Here is a 26,836-nt window from a genome sequence, read left to right as displayed (position 1 = left end):
CAATTAAAGCTAGCACAGGTACGCCTACCCGCGCGTCGCAGTCACACCTCCGATTGCAAGTGTAGACATCCCCTCAGAGGAGGAACCCAGCTCCGAACAGGATCAGCGCCCCCGAGTAGCTAAACCCTTAGGAACAGGAGTCATTTGAGAATATCCCACTCGTTTTAACCCAAACCTACTGGATTCCACCTTTCTTAAACCTGGAAAAAGAGCTTCAAACATGTCCTGAGACTCATCCAGATAAGAGGCCCAGAAACTTTTCTTGACTTCATGGATATTCTCTTTGGATCAAGGGTTCCACCTAGTGGTGACATAGTTGTAACCACTCAGTTTTCTGCAGGGAGATGGTCCCTGCACTTGTTACTCCAGAGGATGCTGTTGGACATCAAATATACCAGCTGTGTCAGTGACTTTTCCTGCTCTCCCCAGTCACAGGGACAGGGGTTGTTGGCTGTTTCCACTCCCGGTCAGCAGCACTGGCTCCCCGTGTAATGGTGGCTTTAAGGGGCAGAAGTTAATAAACTGAGGAATTATTTTTAAACAGTTCCCCTGAATAGGTTAAGTGTAGCAGAAATTCAGAGATGTCCCAGGCCCTCCAGTACCAGCTTCCCTTCTGCCCGAGCTTGGAATAAACCCAGTCCAAGCCCAGCATAAGCAGACACCCCACTTCTTGGGCATCAGTAGGGTTGCCTTCGGCTCCATTGCCAAAGAACCACGAAATGACGAGGCGTGGAAGTGAAAACTAATTTATTTAAGAAAAAAATCCCGTCAAAAGGAAAAATATATTGATGACAAGCTCTGGAAGCTTTTGTCAGAACAGCAACAAAGAGATCAGCTTTATACAACAGAGCGAAGGTGGCTAGCGAGACAGGCAGGGCTGGCCCCCAGGTCCCCAACTAAACGTCTTCCCAATCCCCGGCAGTGTGAAGGGGAGATAAGGAGCAATTCCCAGCGAAGTTCCATTCCCGTCAAGGAGATCAACTCACCCCCTTCCTCCACTATTTGTTAAAGTGCTGCAGAGAAGCCAAGGCGGGAGGGGCAGATTGGAGAAGAGTCTATGACATGTGCCCCAGCTCTGCCCAGACTCCCTGGTAGAGGGATGCCACCCAATCTGTCGCTGGCACAACCAAGCTCTGTCCTGAGCGAGGATCCCCAGGTGCACCCTGACTCCCTCCCATGAACGAGAGCAAGGTGCACACGAGCTCCAAGGGCAGGCGAGGCAGAAGGGCCCCTCTCTCCAGTGCCAGACAGAGCAGAGAGAGGCCCCTCCGTGCCCAACAGCTCCTTACAAAACCATTGGGAACAGACGCAAATATGGCAGCAGGTTTGGCTGGGCGGTGGAGTGGGGAGAGGAAGGAAGGTTTCTGGGTCCACTTGTAAAGCATTAGGCCTTGAGCCCCGGTTCTGGCTGGTCCCCTGGGAAGGGAGCAACCAGCAACTCAGGCTGGTGAGCATACAGCTCCCACTCTGAGGGGCTGAATATCTCCCAGGCACTGACCCTTCCCAAGTCGTGGAGATGCCAGTGGTGCCTGGATTCTCCTCTCCCCTGAGCGATATCGGCCTCCCGCAAGCCCCTTGACACTCCCCAGCAGGCCCTGCCTTCCCCCAAGGGAGCTCTTCCTTCTCGGCTGGGTGCACACCGGGTTTGCAGTGGACTCGGACTAGGCAGAGAGCAAGGAGAGTCCTTCCTGCCCCTGGCTCTGCTTCTCCTTGACCCACCCCAGAGGACGAGGGATGGGAGGGAGCGCCAGGGTCCATCAATAAACCCAGGGACATGAACAGGTGCCAACACCCTGTTTTCTGGGGCAAGACCATTAGGAGCCAAAGAATACAGAGCAGGGGAGTGCTGGAGAAATGCAGAGTCCCTAGACCCTCCACTCCCTTCCACCAGCCCTCCCGGCCCCCCATAGGCCACCGTGTCATTCCTGGCCCAGACCCCAGCATGCACATGCATCTTCTCCCACCCTCAGCACCCGGCCCACACCATCTCCGTCCTGCGGATAACCAGCACTGGGGATAAAACCCCATTTCCCTCCCGGAGTCACATTCGGGGCAAAGCGAGAACCAAGACCTGCCTGAACCCAGAGCTGGGTGCAGTTTCAATCAGTGAGTTCCTCTGGGTATGGAGAACGAAAGATCTTCCTATCCCCTAGCCAAGGCCTCAGTGTTGGGGCCTCCCTACACCACCCACCCCTAGGAGCAACAGAGAGGCAGCGCACCCCAGCCCTACACCCCCAGGAGGCTGGGGGGATGCCCCACTCCCAGGAGGATGTGGGAGATAGCTCACCCTCACAGTCATCCCAGGAGAGCAGCAGGGGGTGGAGCAGAGAGAGGCTGGTCCCCCAGCGAGAGTCCATTAAAACTACAGAGGAAAAGGAAGAGAAGGCAGAAGAGGCTCTGAAACCCGGTTCCAAACCCTGCAGAGCCAGCCTGTGCCACCCTCCGCCCCCGAGGGGTCCCGTCCTGCCCCTCTCCTAACCTCCCACCCCCTGACAATATATTATCACTATGATGTGCAAGTAGATTTGCTCAGATCCCCCACGCTCCCATCCCCACGTGTCAGCCCAAGCCCCGTCTGCACCTCGGACATTCTTGCCCACCCCACAGCGCCGCTAAGAGCAAAGCATGATGGGTAGTTAGTAGACAGGTAAGACACCCCGCAGCCCCACCCCCTCCCCCGTGCACCACCCCCCGTCTGCACTGCAGGCTGGAAGGACGGACAGTCCTGGAGGGCGTGGGTCACTCCTCGCCCCCCTCCTCCTCGCGGTGGCGGTTGGAGACGGGAGCCTCTTCCGCCTCCTGCTGGTGGTGGGCGTAGTGATGGGGGCTGGGGCCCTCGGCGGGCAGGTTCTCCTCTGCGTTCAGGTAGACGTTGAACAGCGCCCCCTCGTGGCTCGGCTCCTTCCCGCAGGCCTGGCAGCTGCAGCGGAGGATCTTCTCCACCAGCTTGTCGACTCGGGGGATCTCGGCGTTGCCCGGGCAATCCAGCGTCACCTGGATCAGAGGAAGAGGAGGGGAGTGAGCGGGAGATAGTCCCCCTCCCCTCCAACACATACCCGCAGCCTGCTGCAGGGCAGGGCGGGGCACGCAGCTCGGAGCCCACTCTGCCCCTTTCCAACTGGAAGCTCTTATGGGCAGGGACCCTGATTTCCTAGGCGTTTGCATAGCCCAGCGGTCAGCGTCCCATGTTCAGAGGCTGCACGGCTGTTACAGCTCCAAGCCTCAAGCTGTAGAGACTCTCAGCTCTGGAGGCCCCGGTTCAATCCCCGAGGTTGCCAAGGGATTGCATTTGTACAGCTCCTGGCACAGCAAGTCCCCAGCCAGGCACCACTGCAATAGAAATATCAAATAAGAAGAAACTTGGCCGGCCCTTGCAAACGCCACCCCTTCGCTGGAGATCCGGAATCAGAGGCAGCTTTGGAAAGTTTTGCCCTAAGTCACCTGCCCCAAAGGCACCCAGTGGGTCAGCAGCAGAGCTCAGGACAAACCCTAGCTCTGACTCCTGGCACCAGCTGGCTTTAGAGCCCCCGGACGCATGTAGTGATTCACACGGCACTGGGGGTGTCACTGCACCAGCACCGAACCCGCCTTGTTCCCAGGCTCACACGGCTAAATGGGGCGAGGCTTGGGGCGGGCGAGGGTGCAGAGACATTGCTGGTGAGGAGAGCGGCGGGTGACTGGCAGATGGGACGTGGGAGGCTGTTTCAGGCACGGAAGAAGGCACAAAGCCACGAGTGGGAGATGGAGACAAAGGGAGCGATCAGAAGACAGGGCATGTGGGCGTAAGAGCAGAAATGAATAATGCATGGAGTCACAGGGGGATGGCTCAGCAAACATTTATGTATTTTTTAGTATTATTCATAGCAATAGACTTGCCTTGACTAGCACTTTCCATCTAAGGATCACAGGGCACTTCAGAGGCATCAACAAATCACCCCGGGCCCGTGACACAGGTGGGGAAACTGAGGCACAAAGCAGGCAGGACTAGAATCCGGGTCTCTCAGTTCCCAGGCCTGCACCCGAACTGCAAAGCCAGCCATCCCCAGATACTAACAGGGCCTTAGAGCAGGAGGGGTTACTCACGATTTCCCACATGGATTGTGCAGGCATGCAGGAGTCACAGTGCACCAGGGATTCTGTAGACTGAGGGAAGGTGTTGGGGACGCTGTAGCTGAAGCACTGTCCCAAGCAGGCCCTGTGAAGAAAAGACAGGAGTAAAGCCCATGGAGCTGAGCATTAGATGGGACTGGGAGCTTGATGCAAACCATGCACGAGACGCTCCCTGCCTAGGGCTCTGGTAGCAGGCAGTGCTTGCGGGAGGTGAGGGAGGCAGCAGGATCATGGTCTCCTACCAGGACAGGCTGGAGATAGGTGGCTAGAGAGGAAAGAGCCTGAAAGGGCTTCTCTCTGCAGCAGCTCAGCCCCATAGCCAGAGCTGCTCCAGCTGCCTCTTGCAGTGATGAAGCAAGTAGCGTCTCGATGCAGCATCCTTCTCCTCCTCCCCATGAGAAGCTCCTCGCATGCCCTATAGTGAGCCAGCATCCAATGGGCCAGAGAAGCAGAGGTGGGGCTGAAGGACTTGGATGGAAGTGGTGGGGAGAGGAAGGAGGGTCCTTGTCTTGGCTTTCATATACTGGGACACATATGGCCTGCATGTTGACTCAAGGAGGCCACAGAGTGCCCCAGTTTAACAAGATACAGCTGCATTGCAATAAACACTGGTGCGCACACCACAGCCACTTGGGATGTCGGGGGGAGAACTCCGATTCTCATGCATCCAGAGCCTAGCTTGCCACTTGGGAAAAACCAGTTGCAGTACAGGGCCAATGACAAAGCTGAGCAGTTCTGAATCCATCCAGTAGAGGGCAGTGGTGTACACACAAAAGCCAGTTTGTTAGGTATCCTGATGTCAGTGAACAGAGCAGGACCCAGGAGCTGTGGCGTTGCTCCTGGACTCTCCCAGGAGAGGACCTCACCAGGGTGACTGCAGCTTGAAGTCACTTGCAAGAGAGTCGCCCTGCGCTTTAAGTCTCTTAAGGGGGAAATGAGGGCTTGAGTGCACATTTCCCTCAGTGTCTCCCTCTGACTCCAGCTTGGCGCGTGGTAACAACCTGTTCTAGGAACCTCCTCCTAGTTCTGGCTCTGCCCCCTGACCCATCAATTCCATACAACAGCCCAGATGGTGCCCAACTAGGGCCCTGATCCTGCAATTGACTCAAAATCTTCTCCCTTAGCAGGGAGTCTGCATCAGGCAAAGTCACCAACCTGAACAGTGAAGGAAACAAGGTGCATCTAGAGAAGCCCTGGCTGCATTGCAGCCCGCTCCCCCCGTACCTGTTCTGGATGGACTTAGACTCGCAGCCGCTGTGCCCCACAATCTGGGTGATGTTCTTCGCCTCGCACCACGCGCTCTTGTCCGGGAAAAGGGCCAGTTTGTTAATGGGGGGCGGCGCGGCCAGGATCACAGCTGGGAAGAGGGCAGCCACCAGGAACCATAACATCATGGCCAGCTCCACCAAAACCCTAGAACTAGAATCCAGAGAACAAAGCTTGAGCAGGTGGGAAAGTGACCTCCGTCCCCTCCCTCAGATCTCAAAACGCCCTAGGAGCCTTCCTGCGCTAAACCCCACAAGCCCCCTGGGAAGGAGGAGCGCGTTAATACCTGTTTGCCTAGGTTCCTTTGGGCCCTGCCTCAGACTATGGACCAGATGGTGAGCACTCGCCAATCCCACCCGCATGTGCCCTATAAATCAGGCCCTATACGATGTTGTAAGTGCTGGAGTCTGGTCCATCCTTCTTCTGCACTACTGGCCTCTCTGCAAGCCAGGCATTTATCCATCACAAGCCAGGTTAGAGGGACGTCAGGAGCAAATGGCAGGGCAGATGCTAGGGGTTGCTCCTGATGGGAGGGGGCCTAGGTGAATCATTCCCTTGGGCTTTATGGGGGGCCAAACCCAGGTGCCACGATGTGTGGTGGAGAATAGGATGGACCACAGCAATGGAAGCCAAGCACCACTTCCACCACCTACTGTCCTGAAAATGCACCCCCCTCCCACTGTCTGCTCCACAGATAGATCTGCTAGTGGAGAGGCCAAACTCCCCTCCAACGATCTCTCCCTCCGCCTGGCACCTGGTGCATCCTCACAGAGGGGCATGCTGGGCCTTGGCACAGCCCTACCGTCTTGTCCTGCTGTGGAGACTGCAACAGAGCCCGGTGCCACGGGGGTTGGGATGTCGGGGGGAGAACTCAGATTCTCATGCATCCAGAGCCCAGTTTTCCACTTGGGAAAAACCAATTGCAATACAGGGCCAATGACACAGCGAGCAGTTCCGAATCCATCCAGTAGAGGGCAGTGGTGTACACACAAAAGCCAGTTCGTTACGGTATCCTGATGTCAGTGAACAGAGCAGGACCCAGGAGCTGTGGCGTTGCTCCTGGACTCTCCCAGGAGAGGACCTCACCAGGGTGACTGCAGCCACGGACACAGTATAAAGTGTCATGTGTATGCCTCCGTATGACAACGGATCATTTCTTTAGCATGGCAGATAGGGCCTGGGGCTGCCTTGCCCTGAAGAACTTACAAGCCACACAGAAAATAGCAACAAGGGACCAAGATTTGCCCCTTTATTTCCTGTTTCCTTTCTCCTGCGTCTGCCCCCACCTTCCCCCGCCCCAAGCTTTTAACGCTCTATCATTATTCTCCTGCTGTGGGCACAGGGACTTGTTAAGTACGACTAGGTCCCGCACTGCGCAGAGTGGGGCTGGATGGCAGGATGGGGTTGGGATGACAGGATGCCCCTTCTCTTAGCAGCTGGCAGTCTGGGAGGCCAGAAACACCTTCGTAGATCCTGGCGAGCTGAGTGGGGAACGCAGAGATTCAACCACCGCCTAGGGAAGATGGGGGTTTGTATCTAGTGCATCACCTCTCTGGCTGCACACACGCTCCACACATTGCCATGAGAACTGGCCTAGCGGCCAGAGCCAGCAGGCATGGCCCCTCACGCAGTGGAGAGATCTGAGCGCTTGCAGACCTGCCACTGTTTGCACACCAGAGCTCTCTGCCACCCCTAACCAGCCAGAGCAGAGATGGGTGCAGAAGGGAGCTCAACACATCAGAGCTAAGACATCCTGCAGGAACAGAACCTCCCACCAAGTTTCTTCTGAACGGCTCCCATGTGGGACTGGGGGAAGGGACTGAGGTCAGTTATCACCTGGACCCTACACTGAAGGCGTTGGGCCAAACCACACCTTTCTGGAAGGGCTTGAATCCACAGTTACTGGTTACATGTGTTACCTTGCATCAAGCGCTTTTAGCCAGGAAAAGAAGTAGCTTAGTCCCCAGAGGAGCACAGCCTACTGGTGAGAGCAGACATCTTCGAGTTAGGAGACCCCAGATCTGTTCCCAGCCCTGCCACCAACATGCTGTGGGGTAACCAATTCACGGGGTGCTATGCCTCAGTTTACACACACACACACACACACACACACACACACACACACACACACACACACACACAGAGTAAAAGGGAGATAAGAACACCCCGCCACCTCCCCGTAGTTTTGGAGGGTTTATTCATTTGAGTTACAAAACTGCCTTGAAATCCAGGTGGAAGGAACCAGAGGAAAGCCCAGTAGACACAGATGGGCCTGAACCATCGAGTCCCGATCCGAATGGGCCCAAAGGTTTCAAGGCCGAATCCATCTCTAGGCAGCACTGACAGCAGCAGAGCTGGGGAGATAAGGGTCTCTCCTGCAAACCACTGAGCAGGGCTGTGCCCCGAGAACCCTTCACCTTAGGGTTGAGCAAGGGACCTGCAGAGAGGCCACTCTATTCCATCGCCTCGTCACATTTCCCACCATAACCCTCTGCCCATTCAATGACAGACCGACTCAGGGCCAGCAGCTGATGCCTACCTGTCTTAATCCTTCCATCGCTGCTCACAATGTGCCCGAATAAGAGGTTGAGCCACTGTCTAGGCCTTGGTCTAGAGACTAAGCACTTGCATTGCAAACCTCCCTCCTTCTTCCTAGTTAATATTCATGACAACATCCCTTTGCCGCTCTCTGTGGTCTCCAGCTGCCGGGCAATATTAATTATCCCGTGACTGTTTCACTCCCCTCCCTCTGGGGCTAGCCAGCCACTTCTCTAGCCCCTCCTGCAGCTCTGGGTTGGGGTAAGCGTGCAGTGCATCAGGCCGTGTGTTTTCTATTCAGGGCCAGCGAGGAAATCGCCCATGGTCGTTCGTTGCCAGGGAGCAGAGAGCTCAGAAGTTAGAAGTGAAGAAACGTCTCTGACTCCTGGTGCGAAAAGCAGCCCGGCAGCCGGTGGGCAGCACCTAAGCAGCAGGCCAGAGCCTAGTGGTAACCATCCTTTAGAGCTGCGAATGCTTCTTATTACAGCCCAGGGCCACATACACTGCCAGCACAGGCCTCCGAGAGCTGCAGCATCAGGACCAGGAATTCATCCCCTTTAGATCAGAAAGCGCACAGTGAATGATGGTGTAGGTGTGCCTGTTTTCTGCTTACAGACAGCGACCTTCCGCTGAGGACCAAAGGGATCTCTCGCTCTCGAGAGCCGCCTTCCGTACACGACCGGGTTTCCCTGCATGCAGGCTCAGGAACTCCATGCGTTTCCATTCCCAGAGCTTCTTCCCCGTTGCCCCATCAGGGGAGCTCAGTTTGTCTCCTCCCCACTCCAAAGGGGTTGAAAGTTGTAAAATGGGTATTTAGATTGGTGGGGGGGACACTGTCCCCAGTTCCTGCTACCTCCATTAAAAGACAAACCACAGTCACTGTTAACAAAGCCTCTTTCCATGGCTTCTTCCATCAGCTCAGAAACAAGATGCAACCAGTTCACTGGATGCAAAGAACGAAAGGCACAAGCTAGGGACTCCGAAATCACACTCTTGAACCCCCTCCAGCTTCATTTCCAGACTTCTCCCGCAGGTGTCGCTGCAGGGCAACACCAGGCAGTGGTTAGGAAACCTCAGGCTGTAGGCAAGGAAGCCAGGGAAATGACCAATCTCTATAATTTGTTTTTATGGAGCCATTCAAATTTAGTAATGAGTGGGGTGAGGTTTTCGATTTGCATTAACCACGAGGACTGGGACTCAGTCTGTGAATTGGAGGATTTCTTTCGAGTGGAGGTATAAAATTACCCTGCTACACTGATCAGCATCAAATGTTACTTGCCACCAGACATATAATTTTTCCTTCTAGGCCACAAACACAGAATATATGAAGAGAGAGAGGCCTGGACCAAAGTGCCAGCTATTAACACCCCGATCGCTGGTGAAAAGCAGGCTTCATGGAAATAAGAGGGTTTTTTTTTCTCCTTCAGAGGGTTTGGATGGAGTTGTGGCGGGAGTCAGACATTTGGACTACTTAAAATACTAGTTAGAAGCATTTGATTTGTTATTTCCATCTATTTATTTATCCAGTGCCTGATCCAAAACCCACATAGAAGCCAATGGAAAGAATCCCGCGGATTTACATGGATCCAGCCCTAAAAGGTTTGCTGGAAGCATATTTGCTGGGAACTCAAAAGAAATTACAGCCCAGTGTCAGAGGAGGCTCTGGATAAGAGAGTCCCAACCCTCTGCCCCTCCTCTTGTCTCAGATAATCTGTTTGCAACTCTGCAGGGTGAAATGTACCGGATTAGAGAGTCCCCAGATGGTTTCTATAAAATACGATAATCTTATTTAGCAGCGCCTGTGACTCATGGATTCATACATTTTAAGGGACCCTTAGAACATCTGATCTGGCCTTCTGTATAACATAAACCATAGGATTTCACCCAATTACCGCTGTATTGAGCCCGATAACTTGACTAGGGTTTATCTCCCAGAAAGGCACCAGTCTTGATCCAAAGACATCGAGAGCTGGGCAGTCTGAATGCTGTCATCTCTCAGCCTCTCTGAAGTGGCGCTCAGCACCTCGGGCAATCAGCCCTTAGGCTGCAATTGATGAAGAGTTTCATTTATTTACTGTGCAAGCTGGGATGTAAAAAACATCATTGTTTTCTCATTGCCCTGATACATGATGCTTAAAACGCAGCTCCGGACGGGCAGACCTGTCTCTACAGCCCTCACACGCAACAGCAGCCTTCATCGACATGCGTTATCCCAGTGTCGTCAATGGAGCTCCTCACGGAAGAGTTTGCAGGCTCGCGTCAGGGATCTAGCCTTCTCACAGCTTCCATTGACATTTAAGAAGAGTTGGCGGGGGGGCGGGGGGGAGTTCTACGCAGGCTTACGGATTTGCCTGTGCAGATCTGATTGCAGAATCAGGGCTCCTGGGAGACCCAAAGAGCTGCACACAGCTCCCCAAGGGGGTGCTAATATTTCCTCTGGGGTTGGCATGGCGCTTGCTTAGATATTCGAAAGAGAAAAGCGATTCCTTCTTTTCACAGATGGCTTCTCAGGCTCCTCTGCGCCCAGAGGCCAGTCCCAGCCTGCCCTGCGGTGAGGCAGCGAGCCCTGTCAGCACTTGAGGCCTGGGGGAGGGCAGGGCTCCGTGAAATGATATTTCTGCTGCAGATCGGAACCTGTCCGTCATCACAGCTCCATCACCAGGGGTGTCCAGGATAATTCCACAGCACCTGGGCTCCTGCCTCGCTCAGGGACTGAGTGAAAGACGAGCAGCGCACAGACCCCAGCCCGCATTCAGGAAAGCACTTTAGCATGTGTTGAAGTCCAGTCCTTCCCTGTACAGGGAGGGATGCATTCTCGCCCCGGGGCCCCTAACAGCACAGCAAACGGTCTCATTTGGAGAGGCCTAGTCAGCTAGCAGGGGGATTCTCTACAAGCGATTTCCTTGCCCAGATCAAGGGCCCAATTCTAGATGGTGCAAAGCGCCCTCAGATCCCATTGATTCACTGGCAAGAGCATCAAACCCTTAGCCCTAGAACGGGCCATGTTCACATGGTGTTTTAATTTGTTAGGCATGAGTTGAGGCCCCAGTCCCAAGCTTCTAGTGAGCGCTGGGGCTGACTCTAATGTGTAGGAAAATATCCTACACGCGGGAGTTAGGGACGAGAGCTGGGGCTGAAAACCAGCCCAACATGTAATTGTGGCATGTCTGCATCTGGTATAGCTCAAGCCAGTCATGCGAACAGTGCTGCCACTAAACCCACTCATCCGCCGGCAGCCACCGGCTGGGAGACAAAAGCGCCGTGTTCCTTCTTACCCTGGGCCTGGAGGGGTGGAGAGGAAGGAAGACGAGGCACCGCAGCAGGTTAACAATCTTCTTATTAAATAAAGACATTGAGCACATTCCTCCGTGACAAGCTAAATTACATGTTCCAGCCCCTGAAGAAACAAGCGTGTTCCTAGCAGCGCTGACCCCCGGTCTGCCAGAGAGCGAGACGGCGCTTCCCCGCACACAGGGATTCTTTCTCCTCTCCACACAGGGCCACATTTTTCCCTCAGAGGCAAACCTTTTTCAAGCAGAAAGTTCAACTCAGTTCAAGCAAAGCTCTCAGAGACTGTGAAGGTTCCCCCTCCTCCTCCTCCCTCTCTTCAGGGCACCACAATCTCCACTTCCCCCCTGGACCGGTCTCCGTCCTTTGCAGTCGCTTCGGCAACGCAGCACATTTCTTCTCCTTTTGGGGCCAGACTCTGACCTCACTCATTCAGTTGCAAATGAGCAACTCCACCGCAATCCATAGGGGCAGGCCACTCCCTGCGGGATCAGACGCAAGCCCATAATGGAGAAGAATTCCAAGGAGCGTCTTTCCAGCAGGAAGATGCTGTATTAAGCAATACCTCTGGCATCCACTGTATTTCACCCCCAATCTACCAAGCAGGCCGGAAGGCACGGTCAGTTCACCTGGCACAGTGTGCTGAAACCAGATAAAACCACATTCGCTCAATTACAACCCAACTCCCTAATCCTTTCCCAGAGAGTTACAGGGGAAAGAGTCATCCAACAAGCAGGCGTCTGATCCCAGCGCATCCTGGCCTAAAGAGCCCAGCAGCCGCTCGGCACAATCGCAGCTGCGTTCTCATGATGAAAGGACCGAAAGCAGCTTTCGCTCCTGATTGTCCTGTAACAACATTGCCACTTTCCATCCAGCAGCCCAATCCCAGCTGTCTGACCTGAGCACTTGGTAGGGCTCAAGAGAGCCTTTGTGTGAGGCTAGTTAGATCAATAAACCTTCCAGGGCCACTTCAATCAGCACAGAGTGAGAACGGCACCGATACAGAGACCGAAGAGGAGCACGTCCGGAAAAGAACCAGGTGGCCAAAGGGACAAATGGCACGACAGGCGAATCATTGCTGTTGTTATCCCATAGACTCATGGGGAACATCACAATGGCTTCCATTCATTGCAATGGGCTCGTTTAGCAATGACACATTCTCTCGTGAATGCTCAAGATTCTCTCCTCCTCTCCCCGCCTTCCCCAGGCTAGCCTCCCCAAAGAGCAGGGGGGTCCTGCTGGAACACTGGCCCCATCCCACGCATCAGCCGGTGGAGCCAGTGTGGAGGAGCTGCTATTGCCCCCCAAGTGCATTTGGGGGTTCCCTCTGCAACATGACCTCACTGAACCCCCAAATGTAGGGCAGTGCCTTAAGGCAGCCTCTAGCCACATACATGTAATGTGGTTGAACATGTGGGGTGTTCCTACCTCCAGCTGTGACTCAAATTCCCAATCAGAACTTAGAGGGGTTAGGGAGAGTGTATCTTTGACCATCCAGCCTTTCCTGCACACATGCGGCTGAACCACGATCTCTCACACTTTCCAGCTGACAAAGATAGGATCAAATCACCTCGGAGATGAAGCACCTTCAAGATCAGCCCAAAGGAAAGGAGAGTGGCAAAGTTATAAGCAAACGAATCTGAAGGGAGGTGGGAGCTAGAATTAGAGCACACTTTTCTTGGCATTTTTGTCCATTAACTTTCTGCCCTCATGTTTACTTCCCTTTTGTGCCTGACAATGATGAGCGTTTGTTCACCTGTGTTTCCCTTACCCACGAGCAGATGCAGAAGGTGAATCTGAAGTTTGCACATTTGAATTCTCCATGGAAAACAGAGACAATTTCAGTGAAGACTCCTAAACATGCATTTAATCTATTTGACTGAGAATGACTCTGAGGCAATAAAACACCAACTGATTACAGACGGGTTGAGGGTGAGTGAGGGCAAAATTTTCAGAGGTGATTTTGGATGCCAAACTTGAGCCCAATTACCAGAGTTGCTGAGCACGCATCACTCCAGTTGAAGTCAATGGGAAATGCGGGGACTCAGCATCTCTGAAAATCAGGCTCCAGGTGTCTCCCACTGGCATTCAAAACCGATGCACCTAAAGTCTACGGCCTCTTTTGAAAATGTTGGCTGGAGCAGCTTTATAAGACAAACACGTTACTAAATCTCAGTGAACTATAGTATTACAGTGGCTTTCATTGGAGGAGCTCATAAGTTACACGCGTTAGCTCAGTCTCACTACCCCAGGAAATTCAAGGCATGATACAGATGGGGAAACTGAGGCAGAACGCCATAAGGTCAACCTTTTTGGAAGTGTGCATGAACTTCTGGGCACCTGCAAATTTGGAGATCTGTGCGTGTGCACTCTTGCACTGACACTTTTCAGGCCTAACAGATATACCCCAAAGCTGGGCCAATGGCAGAACTGGAAAAAGGACCCAGAATTCCTGACTCCTGGTTTCCTGATCTAGCCACTAACTCATCCCTACTATCCTAAATTCAGCATTTAACATTCACACGAAGTGTGAAATATTCAACTGCTGGCAGCTAACCGAGGGCACTCCCTTCTGTATTTCAGGGATCACACTGGGATTCAATTACCCAAGTGCTCACCTTGGCATCTAAGAGCAGATCTGAATGCTCAGGTTTGAAAACTGGCCTCTCAGTCAGTGAGTTAACGCAGCTTAGGTCCCATCTACAAACACCTCCACGTCAAGGGAGCATGTTACAGCACATTCGCCCTCTGAGCCAGCTGAAGCACAATCCCATTTTGCAGCATGCTGTAGATGGGACCCGGCACGTCTGCAGATGGGTGCTGAAGCCTTGGGCGTGCTCTGGAGAGTGGGTTGGGTACATGGGAGTCCACCGGGGCTAGACGCTCACATCGCATCAGCACACCCAGAAAGGAAGAGCTGCGTTACTCGGGCAAGGTTGCAGTCTGCCTGGGTAAGACAATCTGGGAGGATACTAGTCTGGTCTGGGCCCAAAGCGCTGCATGGAGCTGAGAGAAGCAGGACTGGTCTTCTGCTCCCCAGGCTAGTGGGAGCTGCACACGCTACAGAGACAAAGTCCTGGGCATAGGGAATGTTTCACATCAAAACCTCCCCGGCACATATAGACGCCGTGTTATCCGGCTCCTGAGGGAGTCGCGGCCAGGTGGTGGCCATAACAATGTGGGACCACCCCACCCACGGCTCCACGCTGCTCCTCTGACCTCCCTGGCAGCACCCGAAGGAGCCAGGCTGGCAACTTCCAAGCACCCTTTGCAGAATTCCCTTCACTGAAGGGTTATGGGCATGGAGCCCAAACCAACTGTGCTTCACGCACCAGTAACTTAAGCCCAGATATTCACTGCCTCAGAGAGCATCTCCTCCCCTCCCATCCTACACCCCTGAGATCCCTGCAGGGCCCTCAAGAAAGCAGTGCCAAGGAGACAATTCTCCCCTCCCGTAGCAGCATCCTCTCCACCCATGGAAGCATATGGGACAACGAGGGCCCTAACATCAGCTGAGGGCTGACCAGTGGACTGACCACCGAGGCTGCATTCCCACCCCCCCAGCCCGCAGCTGTTCCGAGCCATCTGGAAATCAAACACTTGTGGAAAATGAAAAAAATCTCGTAAGTTTTTACCCTCTTTTTCCATAGGGAAAAATTCCCACCAAAATATCAGACAACCTAGCAGGTGGGCAGAACAGTTTACAATAAAATCTATTTATATCTGTTTATCTTATTCAAACACTTGTGATTTTGCCAAATATATAAAAACAGGGACACAGGCAAGTTGTGAATAAGGCCACACATGTACACAGACGCGGACACATACCTGGCATCCTGGGGTTCTGGGGGCCCAACAAATACCTGGGCTTTATAAACATTACTTAATGAAGACTCTGTCCATGGGGAGGTCCCTCATTTCCCCCTGCCTTCAGTGAGAGTCAAGTCTGCTCTGCAGCTCACAGCACCACGAAGGGTGCTGGCAACAGTTAAATGTATTTAGCAAGTGCGCGTTAAAATCTAAGGGGCCCGATCCTTCAAACCCTTACTCACCCAAGCCATCTGCGTTCACGTTGATTTGAATGGGATTTCTCCCGTGCGTCCTTTTAAAAGCATTACACTCTTCACCAAAAAGGCCTGAGCTGATTATCATCCGGTTATAGGAAGGACTCTCTAGCAACCGCACTATTTAAAAAAAAATTCTGTTCTGTTTCCGCAATTGATTAGCCACTCCAGGTCACTGACCCACTATATTCTTCAGTCATTTTTATATATAGGAAAAGTTACCCACGCTTTCCTCCTAGGGAGGGATCTTTCCAGAGAGCCAGGTACCAGATTTACAAGCGCTCAGTACCCATCAGATTGCACTGAGTTCTCTTGTGACATTTATGGCCAGATTTTTGCAAGAGCGCCACATCCAATACTCTGAGCTGTTTGAAAATCTGATCATTTACTTCGGTACCTAAACAGAAGCAAACTCCTTTGAAAATCTGGCCCGTTAACAATTGGAAGAAACACATATATGCTTAAGAAAGCTCAAGAGTGTGGTTCCTCTTAAATAAGGGACTTTATTCATGCAGTGCTTCCTGGTGATTACAGAGAGCTGCACTTTAAAAAATCCCAAATCAAATAATATTCATTTACTCACCCAGACAAAACAAGGGCAAGTTTCACACCATTCTGAGCATACAACATTTTTAAATGAAAGCTGACAAAACTGAAAGGCTTTCTAATACTTTCAACAAAAATTTAAACCAGTGCAATTTACTTGAAAATTTGCATTTTTTAATTTAAAAGAATCTGCTTTTCACTAAAACGTAGTTAATTTTTTACTTTTTGAACTCTGTCGCAGAAAAATGCAAACGGTAAACGTTTTTAGGAGACCAATTCTTGCCAATCCCACACTTGTTTTTGCAAGCCTCCAATTAACTTGATAAATGTCACAATGAAATAGACAGGGGAGAGGGTTATACATGAAATGTCTTGAAATAACTCTTAGGGGTAGCGAGACAGACAAGTGCTTAACCCAGCACAGAAATCCAATTTGAGCTGGGACCTATGGTCTTGCTCTACTGAGCTGCAGAAGATTGGAAGGAAATTTAAAAAAAATATATCTAACTTGAGAAAGGTCTATTTCTTTTTTAAAAAAATTCACCCCCCAAAATAATCTTTGAAACAGGATAGGTGTTGTGTCGTTTCTCACTTTGGAGCTGGTTGGTTGTAATCCTCTGGAACCCAGAAGAGAGTAAGTGCTATCCCTCTGCAAGTTTCCTTAACATATTCATTCCCACCCACGAGAGCTTGGGAAGTTCCTAGCAATAAAGCAGATATGGAGGAAAATGGTGTATTCTAGGCAGAATTTTCAGAAAAAGCTCACCACTCACAATTTGGCCAGATTTTCAGAAGAGCTCAATACATCGAGTGGCTCTTGAAAACCTGGCCCCCCGTTGCATCTGCTGAGCACTTGATAAACTAGCTTCATGCATCTGCAGAAAACAGCTCCGAAGTCCACTGAAGTCATTGGAAAGACTTCGATTGACTCGAATAGGCAGATGGTGGGAAAAGCACAAGTAACTGCCTACCAGCGTGTGAGGGGTGCCATATACAATTTGTGGTTAACACAAACCATTCATAATTCATTTTAATTTCTAATTTTCTTTCAAACTAAATATGATCAAAGTCAGTAAATTGTATCAGCCTGTGACACAAAAATATTTTCTTTTCTCCCCTCCCATCGCTAAGATTTTTTCTTCTTCCGACACCTGTTCCATTAAGAGAGCTCTGTTGTCCTAGGAAACGATGGTGGTAATCCTGCTACCATGGACTTCAATGGAAATGAGGCGAGACCTTGTGTTCGAGACATAGAAAATGTACTCGTTATTGCCTCAAAGGAGGTTGGGAGCTGGGTTTGGTAGCATCAGGGTGCATTAACGACGTGGACAGGGATGCGGGTAATGCCTGCTACAGAGCCTTTATAGAGGGGTTTAGTCCGTAGCATGGTGTGAAACCCTAAACCTCTTTAGGTTTCTACACTGGGAAGCAACGGGCATTTTTAAACACAGCTGCTAGCATCATTTCAGCTGGAGCGTGGCAAAGGCCGAGCTCACACGTATAGACCCGAATCAGGGCTAACTTCCCCTTGTATTTTTACCTTGATCAGAGAGACTCATTTTCCCAAGGAACAATTCAAACCCTCACTGCTGCAAAGTGAAGAATGAAGGATGAAGCTGGCGCTACATTTTGGGGTTGGCTGGGATTGTCAAAGGAGCACAAGGGCATTAGATGCCCAAATCGCAAAGCACTTTGCAAAGGCGGGTAAGTATTATTATCCCCCATATTCCAGAGCTGCGACTCCACTGACCACTCCAAGCAAATTCCTTTCCCCCTGAATCCTTAATCCAGGGCTTGCTCACTAACAATACCTCAATTACCCTATTGTGTCTCCACAAAGCACCTGGCTCAACAGAAAGCTCACCCTGTGGTAGCATTTCTCATCACACCATCCTTACTGAAGTTACAGCCCCCTCTCGTCTGTGCCACACTGACAACGGCTTTCAGGAGAACTGGGGGTACAATCCAAATCACCTTCAGGAATGCTCTTGAAATTCATTTGCTTTCACGCTACAGCTTGATTTGTAACGGGACATCAGAGACATCCATCTAGCTAACAGTTGGGATTTTTCACTCCTCACACGGCCCAGTTCTACTCTCGCTTACAACCTTGGAAATCTGGAGCGAGTTACTCCAGATTTGCACTGGTGTAACTGAGACTGGAATCTGGCACGACGTATTCATGCTCAAAACAAGCACAACTGGAATTCGATCACCCCCCCCCCTTTTTTTTTTTAATAAATAACTGCACTGGGATTTTTTTTAAATTGAAATAGACACAGTTTAACGCCATTTTCAAGTCAGAGACGGACGTGGTCTCTGATGCAGAGTACAGATGCCTTTAGCTGGGTCAGTCATTTATTACAGATCTTAATAAAGGATTGATTCAACTAGACACTGAACACCTGCTGCTCACTCATGGTGGGTTCTCTCAGGATCAGCTCCGAGCTGCAGGGAGGAGGGGAAGGGGTTGACAGAGGAAGGAATTTGGGGCTAAAGGTCTGGACCTTTCAAAGTCTTGGGATCATTCATCCCTTCCCAACAACCAGGGCAATATCCTGACTCCACCGAAGTGAACGGCAAAACTCCCATTGACTTCAGTGGGGCCAAGATTTCACCCTTGGTCTTTGTTACTTGCCTTTTCAGCTGTGGGAAATGCCGGTGACACTGAAGCATTAGCGTTAGGTACAATGATTTGGTATTCTTTGTAATATCCCTGGTACGGATTATAAAAAACACTTGGCATTAGTATGAAGGCCTGGGGATATCTATAGGATTCCCAGGGTAAATTAGCAGCCCGAACATCTCAGCCTGAGTGGAACTTTCAAGCGTTACCAAAAAAGGCCCTGAGGCCTGATCCCACAGTTGTGACTCAGGCAAAACTCTCCCCACTCCCTATCCGCCAGATTGGGCCTATTGACTACAGTGAGATCGGGACCAAACCAAAATGTAAACCTCTTCCAAGCTGAGCAAGTCGTCTTACTGCCACGGCCATCGGAGCGAGCGGTTTCTCCTCACACATGATGAAAAGGCTAAAGACACACGTTAGAACGCAGCCAAATCGAGGGCCCGATCCCACAGTCTTTCCCAAGGCCAAATTCCAAATGATTTCAAGGGGAATTTTGTTCCAACAAGATCAGGCCCATGATCTGCAGCTGGTGTAAATCAGTGGGGCTCTTTTGAAGTCAATGGAGCTGAGTCACACCACCAGAGGGGCTGTCCCAGACTAATTCTAACCCTAAAAGCCAAGCTCCACTTAGCTGGTAAGGTAGAGAAACAAAGGTCGGAGGACGATGGCAAACCGCAATGAGCAGCAGTGCTAATGGAAAGCCCAGAAGGGCTAGCTCCTAGTCCCAGCTGCTGTGTATAAATCCCACTGGACTCAATCCCCAGAAGAATCACAACCTAACAAGTGAATATAGGATAAAGGGCCCAATCCTGCATGAGTTCAAGCACTCTCTCCTCCCAGTGACTTCACTGGGAACTGGGAGCACTCAGCACCTCAACACCTTGCAGAATTGGACCCCTTCGGGTTGAGAGACTTTAGGGGCCTGATGCTGCCCCGATTGAAATCACTGGAAGTTCTGTAAACTGACATCAAAAGGAGCCGGAACAGGCCCTAGAAATGTGCAAGTTTCAGGTTCTGATTTAAAAGGACTATGGTTCTGGGCCCAATCCTGCACTCCTTGTGCACCCAAAACTTTCACTGACTTCAGTAGGGGCTTTGGTTGCACCAGGAATACAGAATTGGGCCCTCAAGAAGCATAACTAACCCACCCGAGCCCCCCGCAACACCACGAATTACCAAACTGGACTCCACGACACAGGGTCAAGCCCTGATCCGTGCCCTTCCTTGGGGGTATTTGCAAGCATGTGAGATTCTCTACATTTAAGCTGAATTCCATTGCCCGTCCTGAAGTTTTAAGATTTGGGGCAAACCTCTCTCATCCAAATGGGAAACTGCATTACCAAAAGGTTAGATTGTACGCAATTTATTTTGAGTTGGTTGGAAAATTCCAAATAATACATAACTCTTTGTCTAAATATATAGGGTGAAATGCTGGCCACAGTGAAGTTTGCAGGAGCTTTGCAGTTGACTTCAATGGGGCCAAGATTTCACGCATGGAATCTATACGGTAAAGAGATCCGGCCCCAATCCTGTGAACACTTAAACATGTGTGTAATTTTTTTTCACATGAAATAATTCCACTGAAGTTGATGAGAGTACTCATGTAAGCAAAACCTACACATATGGCCATGCGTTTACAGGATAAGAATCTACATAGAGTTAAGAGGATGATATTCTTGTAAGCTAAATATGTTAGCAGACATATTAAAGTGTTAGGAGTTGTCTAGGTCAACTGTTATAAAGCATGAAAATAAAGTACAGCAAATTCTGTCCTTGAAATATATCACTAAAATCACAACTGAACTATCATTATATATGGAAGATGTGGAAATTATGTCTGTAACAAATTAATAGTATTATAAATATTTATAAGGCACCTATCAAATATGAAATTTATGTTTATTATCATTATTAATTATTATTATTAAGCTATGATTACCATAGGAAATAGGTATATGTATAATATATGCATTCATTTGTAAATGCTTGTATAATATTTCAATGGGTTTAAAAGAAATAGTCACTGTATTTGTCAGGTGTGTGTATATGTAAAAGCAATACAATATGTGTAATTAACAGAAATACAATGTTTGTAGGTAAGGTTACCATATGATCATTTTCTTTCCAGTAGGAACATTTCCTTTCATTATTTCCCCCAAACTATTACATTTTTCTGATACTCCAATTAATCAATGCACTTTAAGGATTTTGGTTAAATATCCCTCCCCTACCCTTTCTTATCTGCATCCAAAGAATATGAAAACTGATCAGAAAATCTGCACACCAAAATTGTGCAAGTGATACAAAATTAAACTGCTTCTAATGGGGGGGGGGGGTTGTTTTGTTTTTTCTTTACTTTTGGGGGGCGGGAAGGACAGGGGGGGTGGAAATATTTTAATGATTTCAAAGCATATCTCCTGAAGTCTTCCTCATCTGTAACTGATTTCTGTTTGTGGCAATTTCTCATCCTTCAAGCCATGAATCACTTTGGGGAAAGAAGGGGTGGGGAGAAGCAGCAAAAATCTGGTCTTGATAAATTGGGAAGAAAATGCACGTTTATTTTTTATTTAATTCAGAGAAGAAGAAGAAAAGTTTTGAAATTGCAACAATGTCTAGCAACTCACAACTTTATGTGGATGAAAAGTGCTTTTGGAGGGGGTGGGTACTTACCATGAAGTAGATTGAAGGAAAATCCCATAAGGTCCTTGGCTAGAAACTCTGAGGGAAGCCAGCAGATCGATACAGATCACTCTCCGAGGACAGAAATTTCAGATTGCCCCAGCAAATCAGCTACTAAAAAGAACTGGGATCTTCCCTCAATCGCCACAGAGAAGGGGGGGAAAAAAACAAGGAGCAAGTCGAGCTCAACACCTCAGATCTGTATCCTCTCCAAATAGGGAAATCAAGGGGGAGAAAAAAATATCTACCCCCTCTAGAAGTTTATAACATCCTCATCCCCAACAGTGCAGGGAATCCAGAGGGACTGAGAAGGGCAAAATCCTCGCAAACCCAGAAGTGCAGAAACTTCCTCCGCCACCAGCCAACAGGTAGGAAAGGAGCAAAAAGAATTATGAATAATAACAAGCGGCTGAGAGCCGGGGTGAGATCCTCAGTCAGGCAACAGAATCCAAAAGGTGCAGAAGGTTCAAGCCCATCCAAACTGAATTTCACAATCAACTGGGGGGTAGGGGAGGGAAAAAAACTGTCCAGAAAAAAAAGAAAAATCAGAGGAGTCCTAGTTCAATAGCGTGAAAGGCAAGAGCTGGGCTGGAAAGGCTGCAGAACCCCTCCAACCAAAACCAAAACCCAGTAGAGAAAAGTAATGGGGCTTCAGAGGATCCAGCCCCTCCAAAGCATCTTCTCCCAAAGACTCCCTGCCCGCGGAGAAATGCCAAAAAGGCAAGGAAGCCCACAGCAAATGGCAAACTCCACTCTAGTGCAGAGAGCTCTCTATCCCCTCCTGGCTGGGCTCAGAATGGAGACAGCAGCACTGCACAGGAAAATCACAATCAGTCTGTCTCTCTCTCTCTCACACACACACACAAGCAGAGCAATTCCAGGCTGCCTTCAGTAAGGAAAGGGGCTTGACTCTGAGAGGATCTGATTATATTGTACTAGACAGGAATGAGCAAGCAGGGACAGGAAAGATTTAAAGTGCCCTCAGCCCAATTTCTTAGAGGTTTACGCTTCTCTCTCTCTCGCTCCTCTGCAGCTCACCCTGGAGAGGGGCCAGCTGCAGCTAAACTACAGGGCCAGAGATCATCTGAACACTCCAAAAAACACTGAGAGGGTGTGTTGGTGGTGGTGGTTTTAATTTGACCTCAGACTATTTGTTTTTAATTTGTAGAGATCCCCAGCCACCTCCTCTGTCCACCTCCGCCCCCCTTTTCCGAACATGCTCTTCCCTGACCTCCAGCCGGAGATTGCTAACTCCAATCCAGTCCTGTATTCATGCTCCTCTCCCTAGCCACCACTCAGACTCGCTAGCTCCAGCAAGGAGAAGAGACCCCTCTAAGGAGGAGGGTGGTGTAGATAACTGACGGGCCCAGTTTTTCAATGCATCCGGGATGTTAGGGATCCAGTCGACTTGATCCAGTTGTTAATTAGTAAGGATTTAAAAATAAAAGTTTGGAAGGAGTATAAACCGCCCTGCTTTGAGGCAGCATAAACTATCCTCTCTACCTGGTGGGGGTGAGGAAGAAGCTTCCCTTATAGAGGTAGGTCATTTCATAGCTGCCTATTTCACCTCCCTTGGAGGCATCTGGTGTTGGCCACTGTCAGAGACAGGCTATTGGACTAGATGGACTGCTGACCTGATCCACTATGGCAATTCCTACGGTCCTAATTCTCTGGGAGCATCATAAGGAATCCCTGCCAATGAGATCATGAGAGCCTCTTCATGGACCTCTTTGCATTTGGTACCATTTTATGGTTAGCTGAGGAGATGGCCTTGGCTTCTGACGGTACAATCAAGAGTAGGATCTGGTATGTCCTTTCTCTGTGCACTGTGTCTTGCCAATGCAGGTGGATAGACTCCGGTCTGGGCTCCACTTAAAACTTAGGTCGACCTCACTACATTGCTCACACCCTAAGACAGAGGTGGCCAACCTGTGGCTCCGGAGCCACATGCGGCTCTTCAGAAGTTAATATTCGGCTCCTTGTCTAGGCACCGACTCCAGGGCTGGAGCTACAGGCGCCAACTTTCCAATGTCCCGGGGGGTGCTCACTGCTCAACCCCTGGCTCTGCCACAGGCCCTGCCCCCACTCCACCCCTTCCCGCCCCTCCCCTGAGCCTGCCATGCCCTCGCTCCCCTCCTTCCCCCAGAGCCTCCTGCACGCCACGAAACAGCTGATCGGGGAGGGAGGGGGAGGTGCTGATCGGCAGGGCTACCGGTGGGTGGGAGGCCCTAGGAGCAGGGGGGGGAGCTGATGGAGGGCTGCTGACGTATTACTGTGGCTCTTTGGCAATGTACATTGGTAAATTCTGGCTCCTTCTCAGGCTCAAGTTGGCCACCCCTGCCCTAAGAGATGTAGTTAAGCTGACCTAAGCCCTGGTGTAGACACTGCTAGGTCGACAAAAGAATTCTTCTGGTGACTAGTCACCACCTCTCGGGGGCGGGGTGGATTTATTACAGTGACGGAAAACCCCCTCCCATCACTACAGCAGCTGTGCTGCTCCAGCACTTGTAGTATAGACGGCCCCTCAGCGATCTGAAAAGGCGTTTTCTCTGGCTAATATCTAGGATTCCCTTCATTTAGGTAACACCCACATAATTTAATGACAATACTTTGCCTCTATAAGGCACCTTTCCCTGGGGGATCTGCAAATGCTTTGCACACATCAATTAATGAAGTCTGACACACTGGGGGCTCTTGTTATCATTATTCTTATCTTTTATAGGGAGAAAAGGAGGTACACAGAGACTAAATGACTTGCCTAAAATAACCCAGCAAGTAGGGAGCAGAGATGGTAATAGAAGTCAGTCACTGTAGCTGTACCCGCTGGGAAATAAACTTAAGAAGCACCTTCCTGTTTTTGCCTACACACAGCTTTGATGGACTTGGTCTGACAATCAGTTTTCAATGTTAGTTTTTAAGATGTCAGTAAATTTTACTGAGACTTTGCAACCTATTTAGGGTTGCCAATTGTGCCTGGATGAATTCCTGGAGGTTTCCTCACATGACAATCCTGGAGGGTTGGCAACCTAAACCTAGTAAGAGTAGTCGTTCCGTGGTCTTAATGTTCTCTTATCTTTGTACTTACACCATGCCCATCACTGTGGTACCTGATTCGTGGTAGCCATGTAGGATCATGGTTAGCTGTACAGATGTATTAGGAACTCTACGTGGAAAATTTTGGTTGCGATGAAGCTCGTTGCTGGGTTGCTGCCCATTCATGGCCTTAGCTTTGTTTTATCATTAACCCTGTAACCGGCGTTCAGACTTGAGGTTAACACAGGGGAAAGGGAGGCAGGAGTCTGGATGCCGTTGCCAGCTCTGCTAGTGCTATCTACTTGCTCGGTTATTTTAGGCAAGTCACTTACGCTCCCTATACACCTCCTCCAAATGCACCCAAACGACATGGAGTTGTTTTTAGTTTGCTCTGTCGGATTATGAAGCATTAAAATAGTTCACTCTGTTGTTTGCAGTGTTTGGAAAGCAGGGGGATAGCACCCAACTGGGACAAGAGTGCTAGGCGTTCAAATAAAAGTAACATGAAGAATCTCAAGAATGACAGATCGAGATACCTATAGTCAATGCTAGAAGAGATTGTCACAAAAATACTGCTGATAAAAAGAACTGATTTAGTAGCCAAAGGGAATACAGTACATTTGGGGTAAGGCATTCAGCATAGTGCCACATCAACGTACAAGGTTGGCTAGATCCCAAATCGATAAGAATACCATAGCACTGACGTAAAATTATCTGATGGAAAGATTATGGAGAGGCATTAATAGTTACAGGTTTCAGAGTAGCAGCCGTGTTAGTCTGTATCTGCAAAAAGAACAGGAGTACTTGTGGCACCTTAGAGACTAACAAATTTATTAGAGCATAAGCTTTCGTGGACTACAGCCCACTTCTATATGCATCCGAAGAAGTGGGCTGTAGTCCACGAAAGCTTATGCTCTAATAAATTTGTTAGTCTCTAAGGTGCCACAAGTACTCCTGTTCTTCTTTTTATTAATAGTTAGAACCTCAAATAGAAGGACTCTAGTACCTGGGGTCCCAATAGGGCACCATACTGTGACCCAGGCAATTTAATATTTTCAGGATGAAGTCTTATAGGGGAGATTTTCGAAAGCTCCCAAGTGCGCTAAATCCTTTAGAGGCTTTTGAAAATCTCCTTCTAAATCAGCACTGACCAAACACTAACATGCCAGAAACCAAATTCAGTGGGGTAGCAAATGCACGAAACAACAGCACTTACATTGCAAAATGCTCTGAAAAAGTTGAAACTGCAGGCAACATGATGAGATTTAATACTACTTCAAAGATACTAAAAAACTTTGACTAAAACAATTAAGGCTCCTAAAGGCAAATAATACCCAACTCAGTACCGTGAAAACCAGAGTAAAGTCATCCAACTACAGACCTCATCTCCTCACACACACCCTCTCCCAAACTGCAAGCAAATCAACAGTTACCAACTGCTGTCACCACAGTCACACCCTGACAACCTTAACTCTGCCCCTCTGTGAACAGAGTCTGTATTTACTAGTCTGTGTGATTTTGGCCTGGGCATTATTTGTACTTTGGAACTTCACCTGTTTTTAAGGAGGTTTTTAATTTTCGTACTATGATACATGTGAACTATATTGTGTTATTGGCAACGTGTGTAGATGTGTTGTGTGGTTTGCAGAGTAATTGTAGCTGTTAGAAAAGGGAGAAGTACAGCAAATTTGTAGACTTGTGCACGGCTTGCCACAGAGGATGGAGTTAAGGCTGTCTGGGTCAAAAAAAAAAAAAAAAAAAAAACCTACTAGAGGCTTTGCATGGGAGCACAAGATGGCTGCCTGCCTTAGCTCATGGAACATGCCTCAATCAACGTTTTCCCTTCCTCTCGGCGGTTCAGTACTGAAGCCGGAAATGGGAGATAGTCACATGAGGCCTGGTCCAGTGCCTGTGAAAGGCAGCAGGAGTCTGCCCTGATTTTAGCCAGACATTGGATCCGACCCATTGACTTGAATAGTATTAATAAATGTGCCTCCTTCAACTCGGCAGCCCTTCACTCACCACTTCCCCATTCCCCTTATGCTCATGTGGCCTAAATGCTCCATTGACAGACCATGCCGATTATTTTGAACGCTGAACGGCAAAATACACTGATTCCTGAGACACAGCAGTCGATTCTCAAACCCCCACGTGAGGTCACATTTGTTAGGCCTATTGTTTTCCTCCCTAGACACTCCTGGTTCAAATGTGTACATTTCCCCGCACATCCTATCTAGTTAGCCCTTTGCACTGCTGCAGGGCCACTGCCTTGTAAAATGCACGCTCAGGCATTATGGCCGGGCAATGAACACATGCTTATATCCCTCTAGAAGCTTCTCTCTCTTACCCACTGCTGCTGTTCCAGGCCTGCTTCATGCACCCGCAGTGCCAGGGGCTCCCAGCTTGTCAGGACAGGACTACGAGCTGTGGGCGTGAGAATTAAGAGAGTTTATTAAAAGTTAAAAATAAAATTGTTTCTTTTATTTCTGTTTTAATGCCGATTCTACGGCTCCCTGCCCATGGTTGGGACTCTGGAAAACACCTGCTGGGAAAGGCAGCTGGGAAGAGGGAGAATCCAGGGCAGCAGGGCGTGGCAAGAAGAAGAATTGTTCTCTTAGATGTCTCAGCAGCTGGGGTTGTGTTCCCTTTCTCCCTCCACTAACCTGCACTTTTCTCACCACCT

The 26,836-nt window shown here is 49.7% G+C and overlaps 2 protein-coding genes across 3 annotated transcripts in view; both read right to left on the bottom strand.

Annotated features, from left to right (window-relative positions):
• Window positions 1-4,942, bottom strand: part of LOC128826026 (group IIF secretory phospholipase A2-like) — a 218,685-nt gene extending 213,743 nt beyond the window's left edge. Inside the window, exon 1 of the mRNA XM_054009030.1 lies at window positions 4,929-4,942. The gene's annotated coding sequence lies outside the window, so the exon portion shown is untranslated. The remainder of the gene's footprint in view (window positions 1-4,928) is intronic.
• Window positions 733-26,577, bottom strand: NBL1 (NBL1, DAN family BMP antagonist). 2 transcript variants are annotated; one of them, XM_054009027.1, is made up of 4 exons: window positions 26,501-26,577; window positions 5,335-5,529; window positions 4,084-4,195; window positions 733-2,994 (listed from the first exon to the last, which is right to left on the bottom strand). In XM_054009027.1, exons 1-4 carry the CDS (start codon window positions 26,527-26,529, stop codon window positions 2,740-2,742), a joined length of 591 nt encoding a protein of 196 aa, XP_053865002.1. In that variant the 5' UTR covers window positions 26,530-26,577; the 3' UTR covers window positions 733-2,739. The 2 variants fall into 2 exon arrangements, with proteins under 2 accessions (XP_053865002.1, XP_053865003.1); XM_054009028.1 differs by lacking the exon at window positions 26,501-26,577 and adding an exon at window positions 21,112-22,065.
• Between the last annotated feature and the right edge of the window lie 259 nt (window positions 26,578-26,836).

Source organism: Malaclemys terrapin, chromosome 19 (genome assembly GCF_027887155.1).
Source record: "Malaclemys terrapin pileata isolate rMalTer1 chromosome 19, rMalTer1.hap1, whole genome shotgun sequence".
NCBI classification, from domain to species: domain Eukaryota; kingdom Metazoa; phylum Chordata; order Testudines; family Emydidae; genus Malaclemys; species Malaclemys terrapin.
Note: the sequence above shows the minus strand (reverse complement) of the source record. Positions and strands in the feature narration are given on the sequence as shown.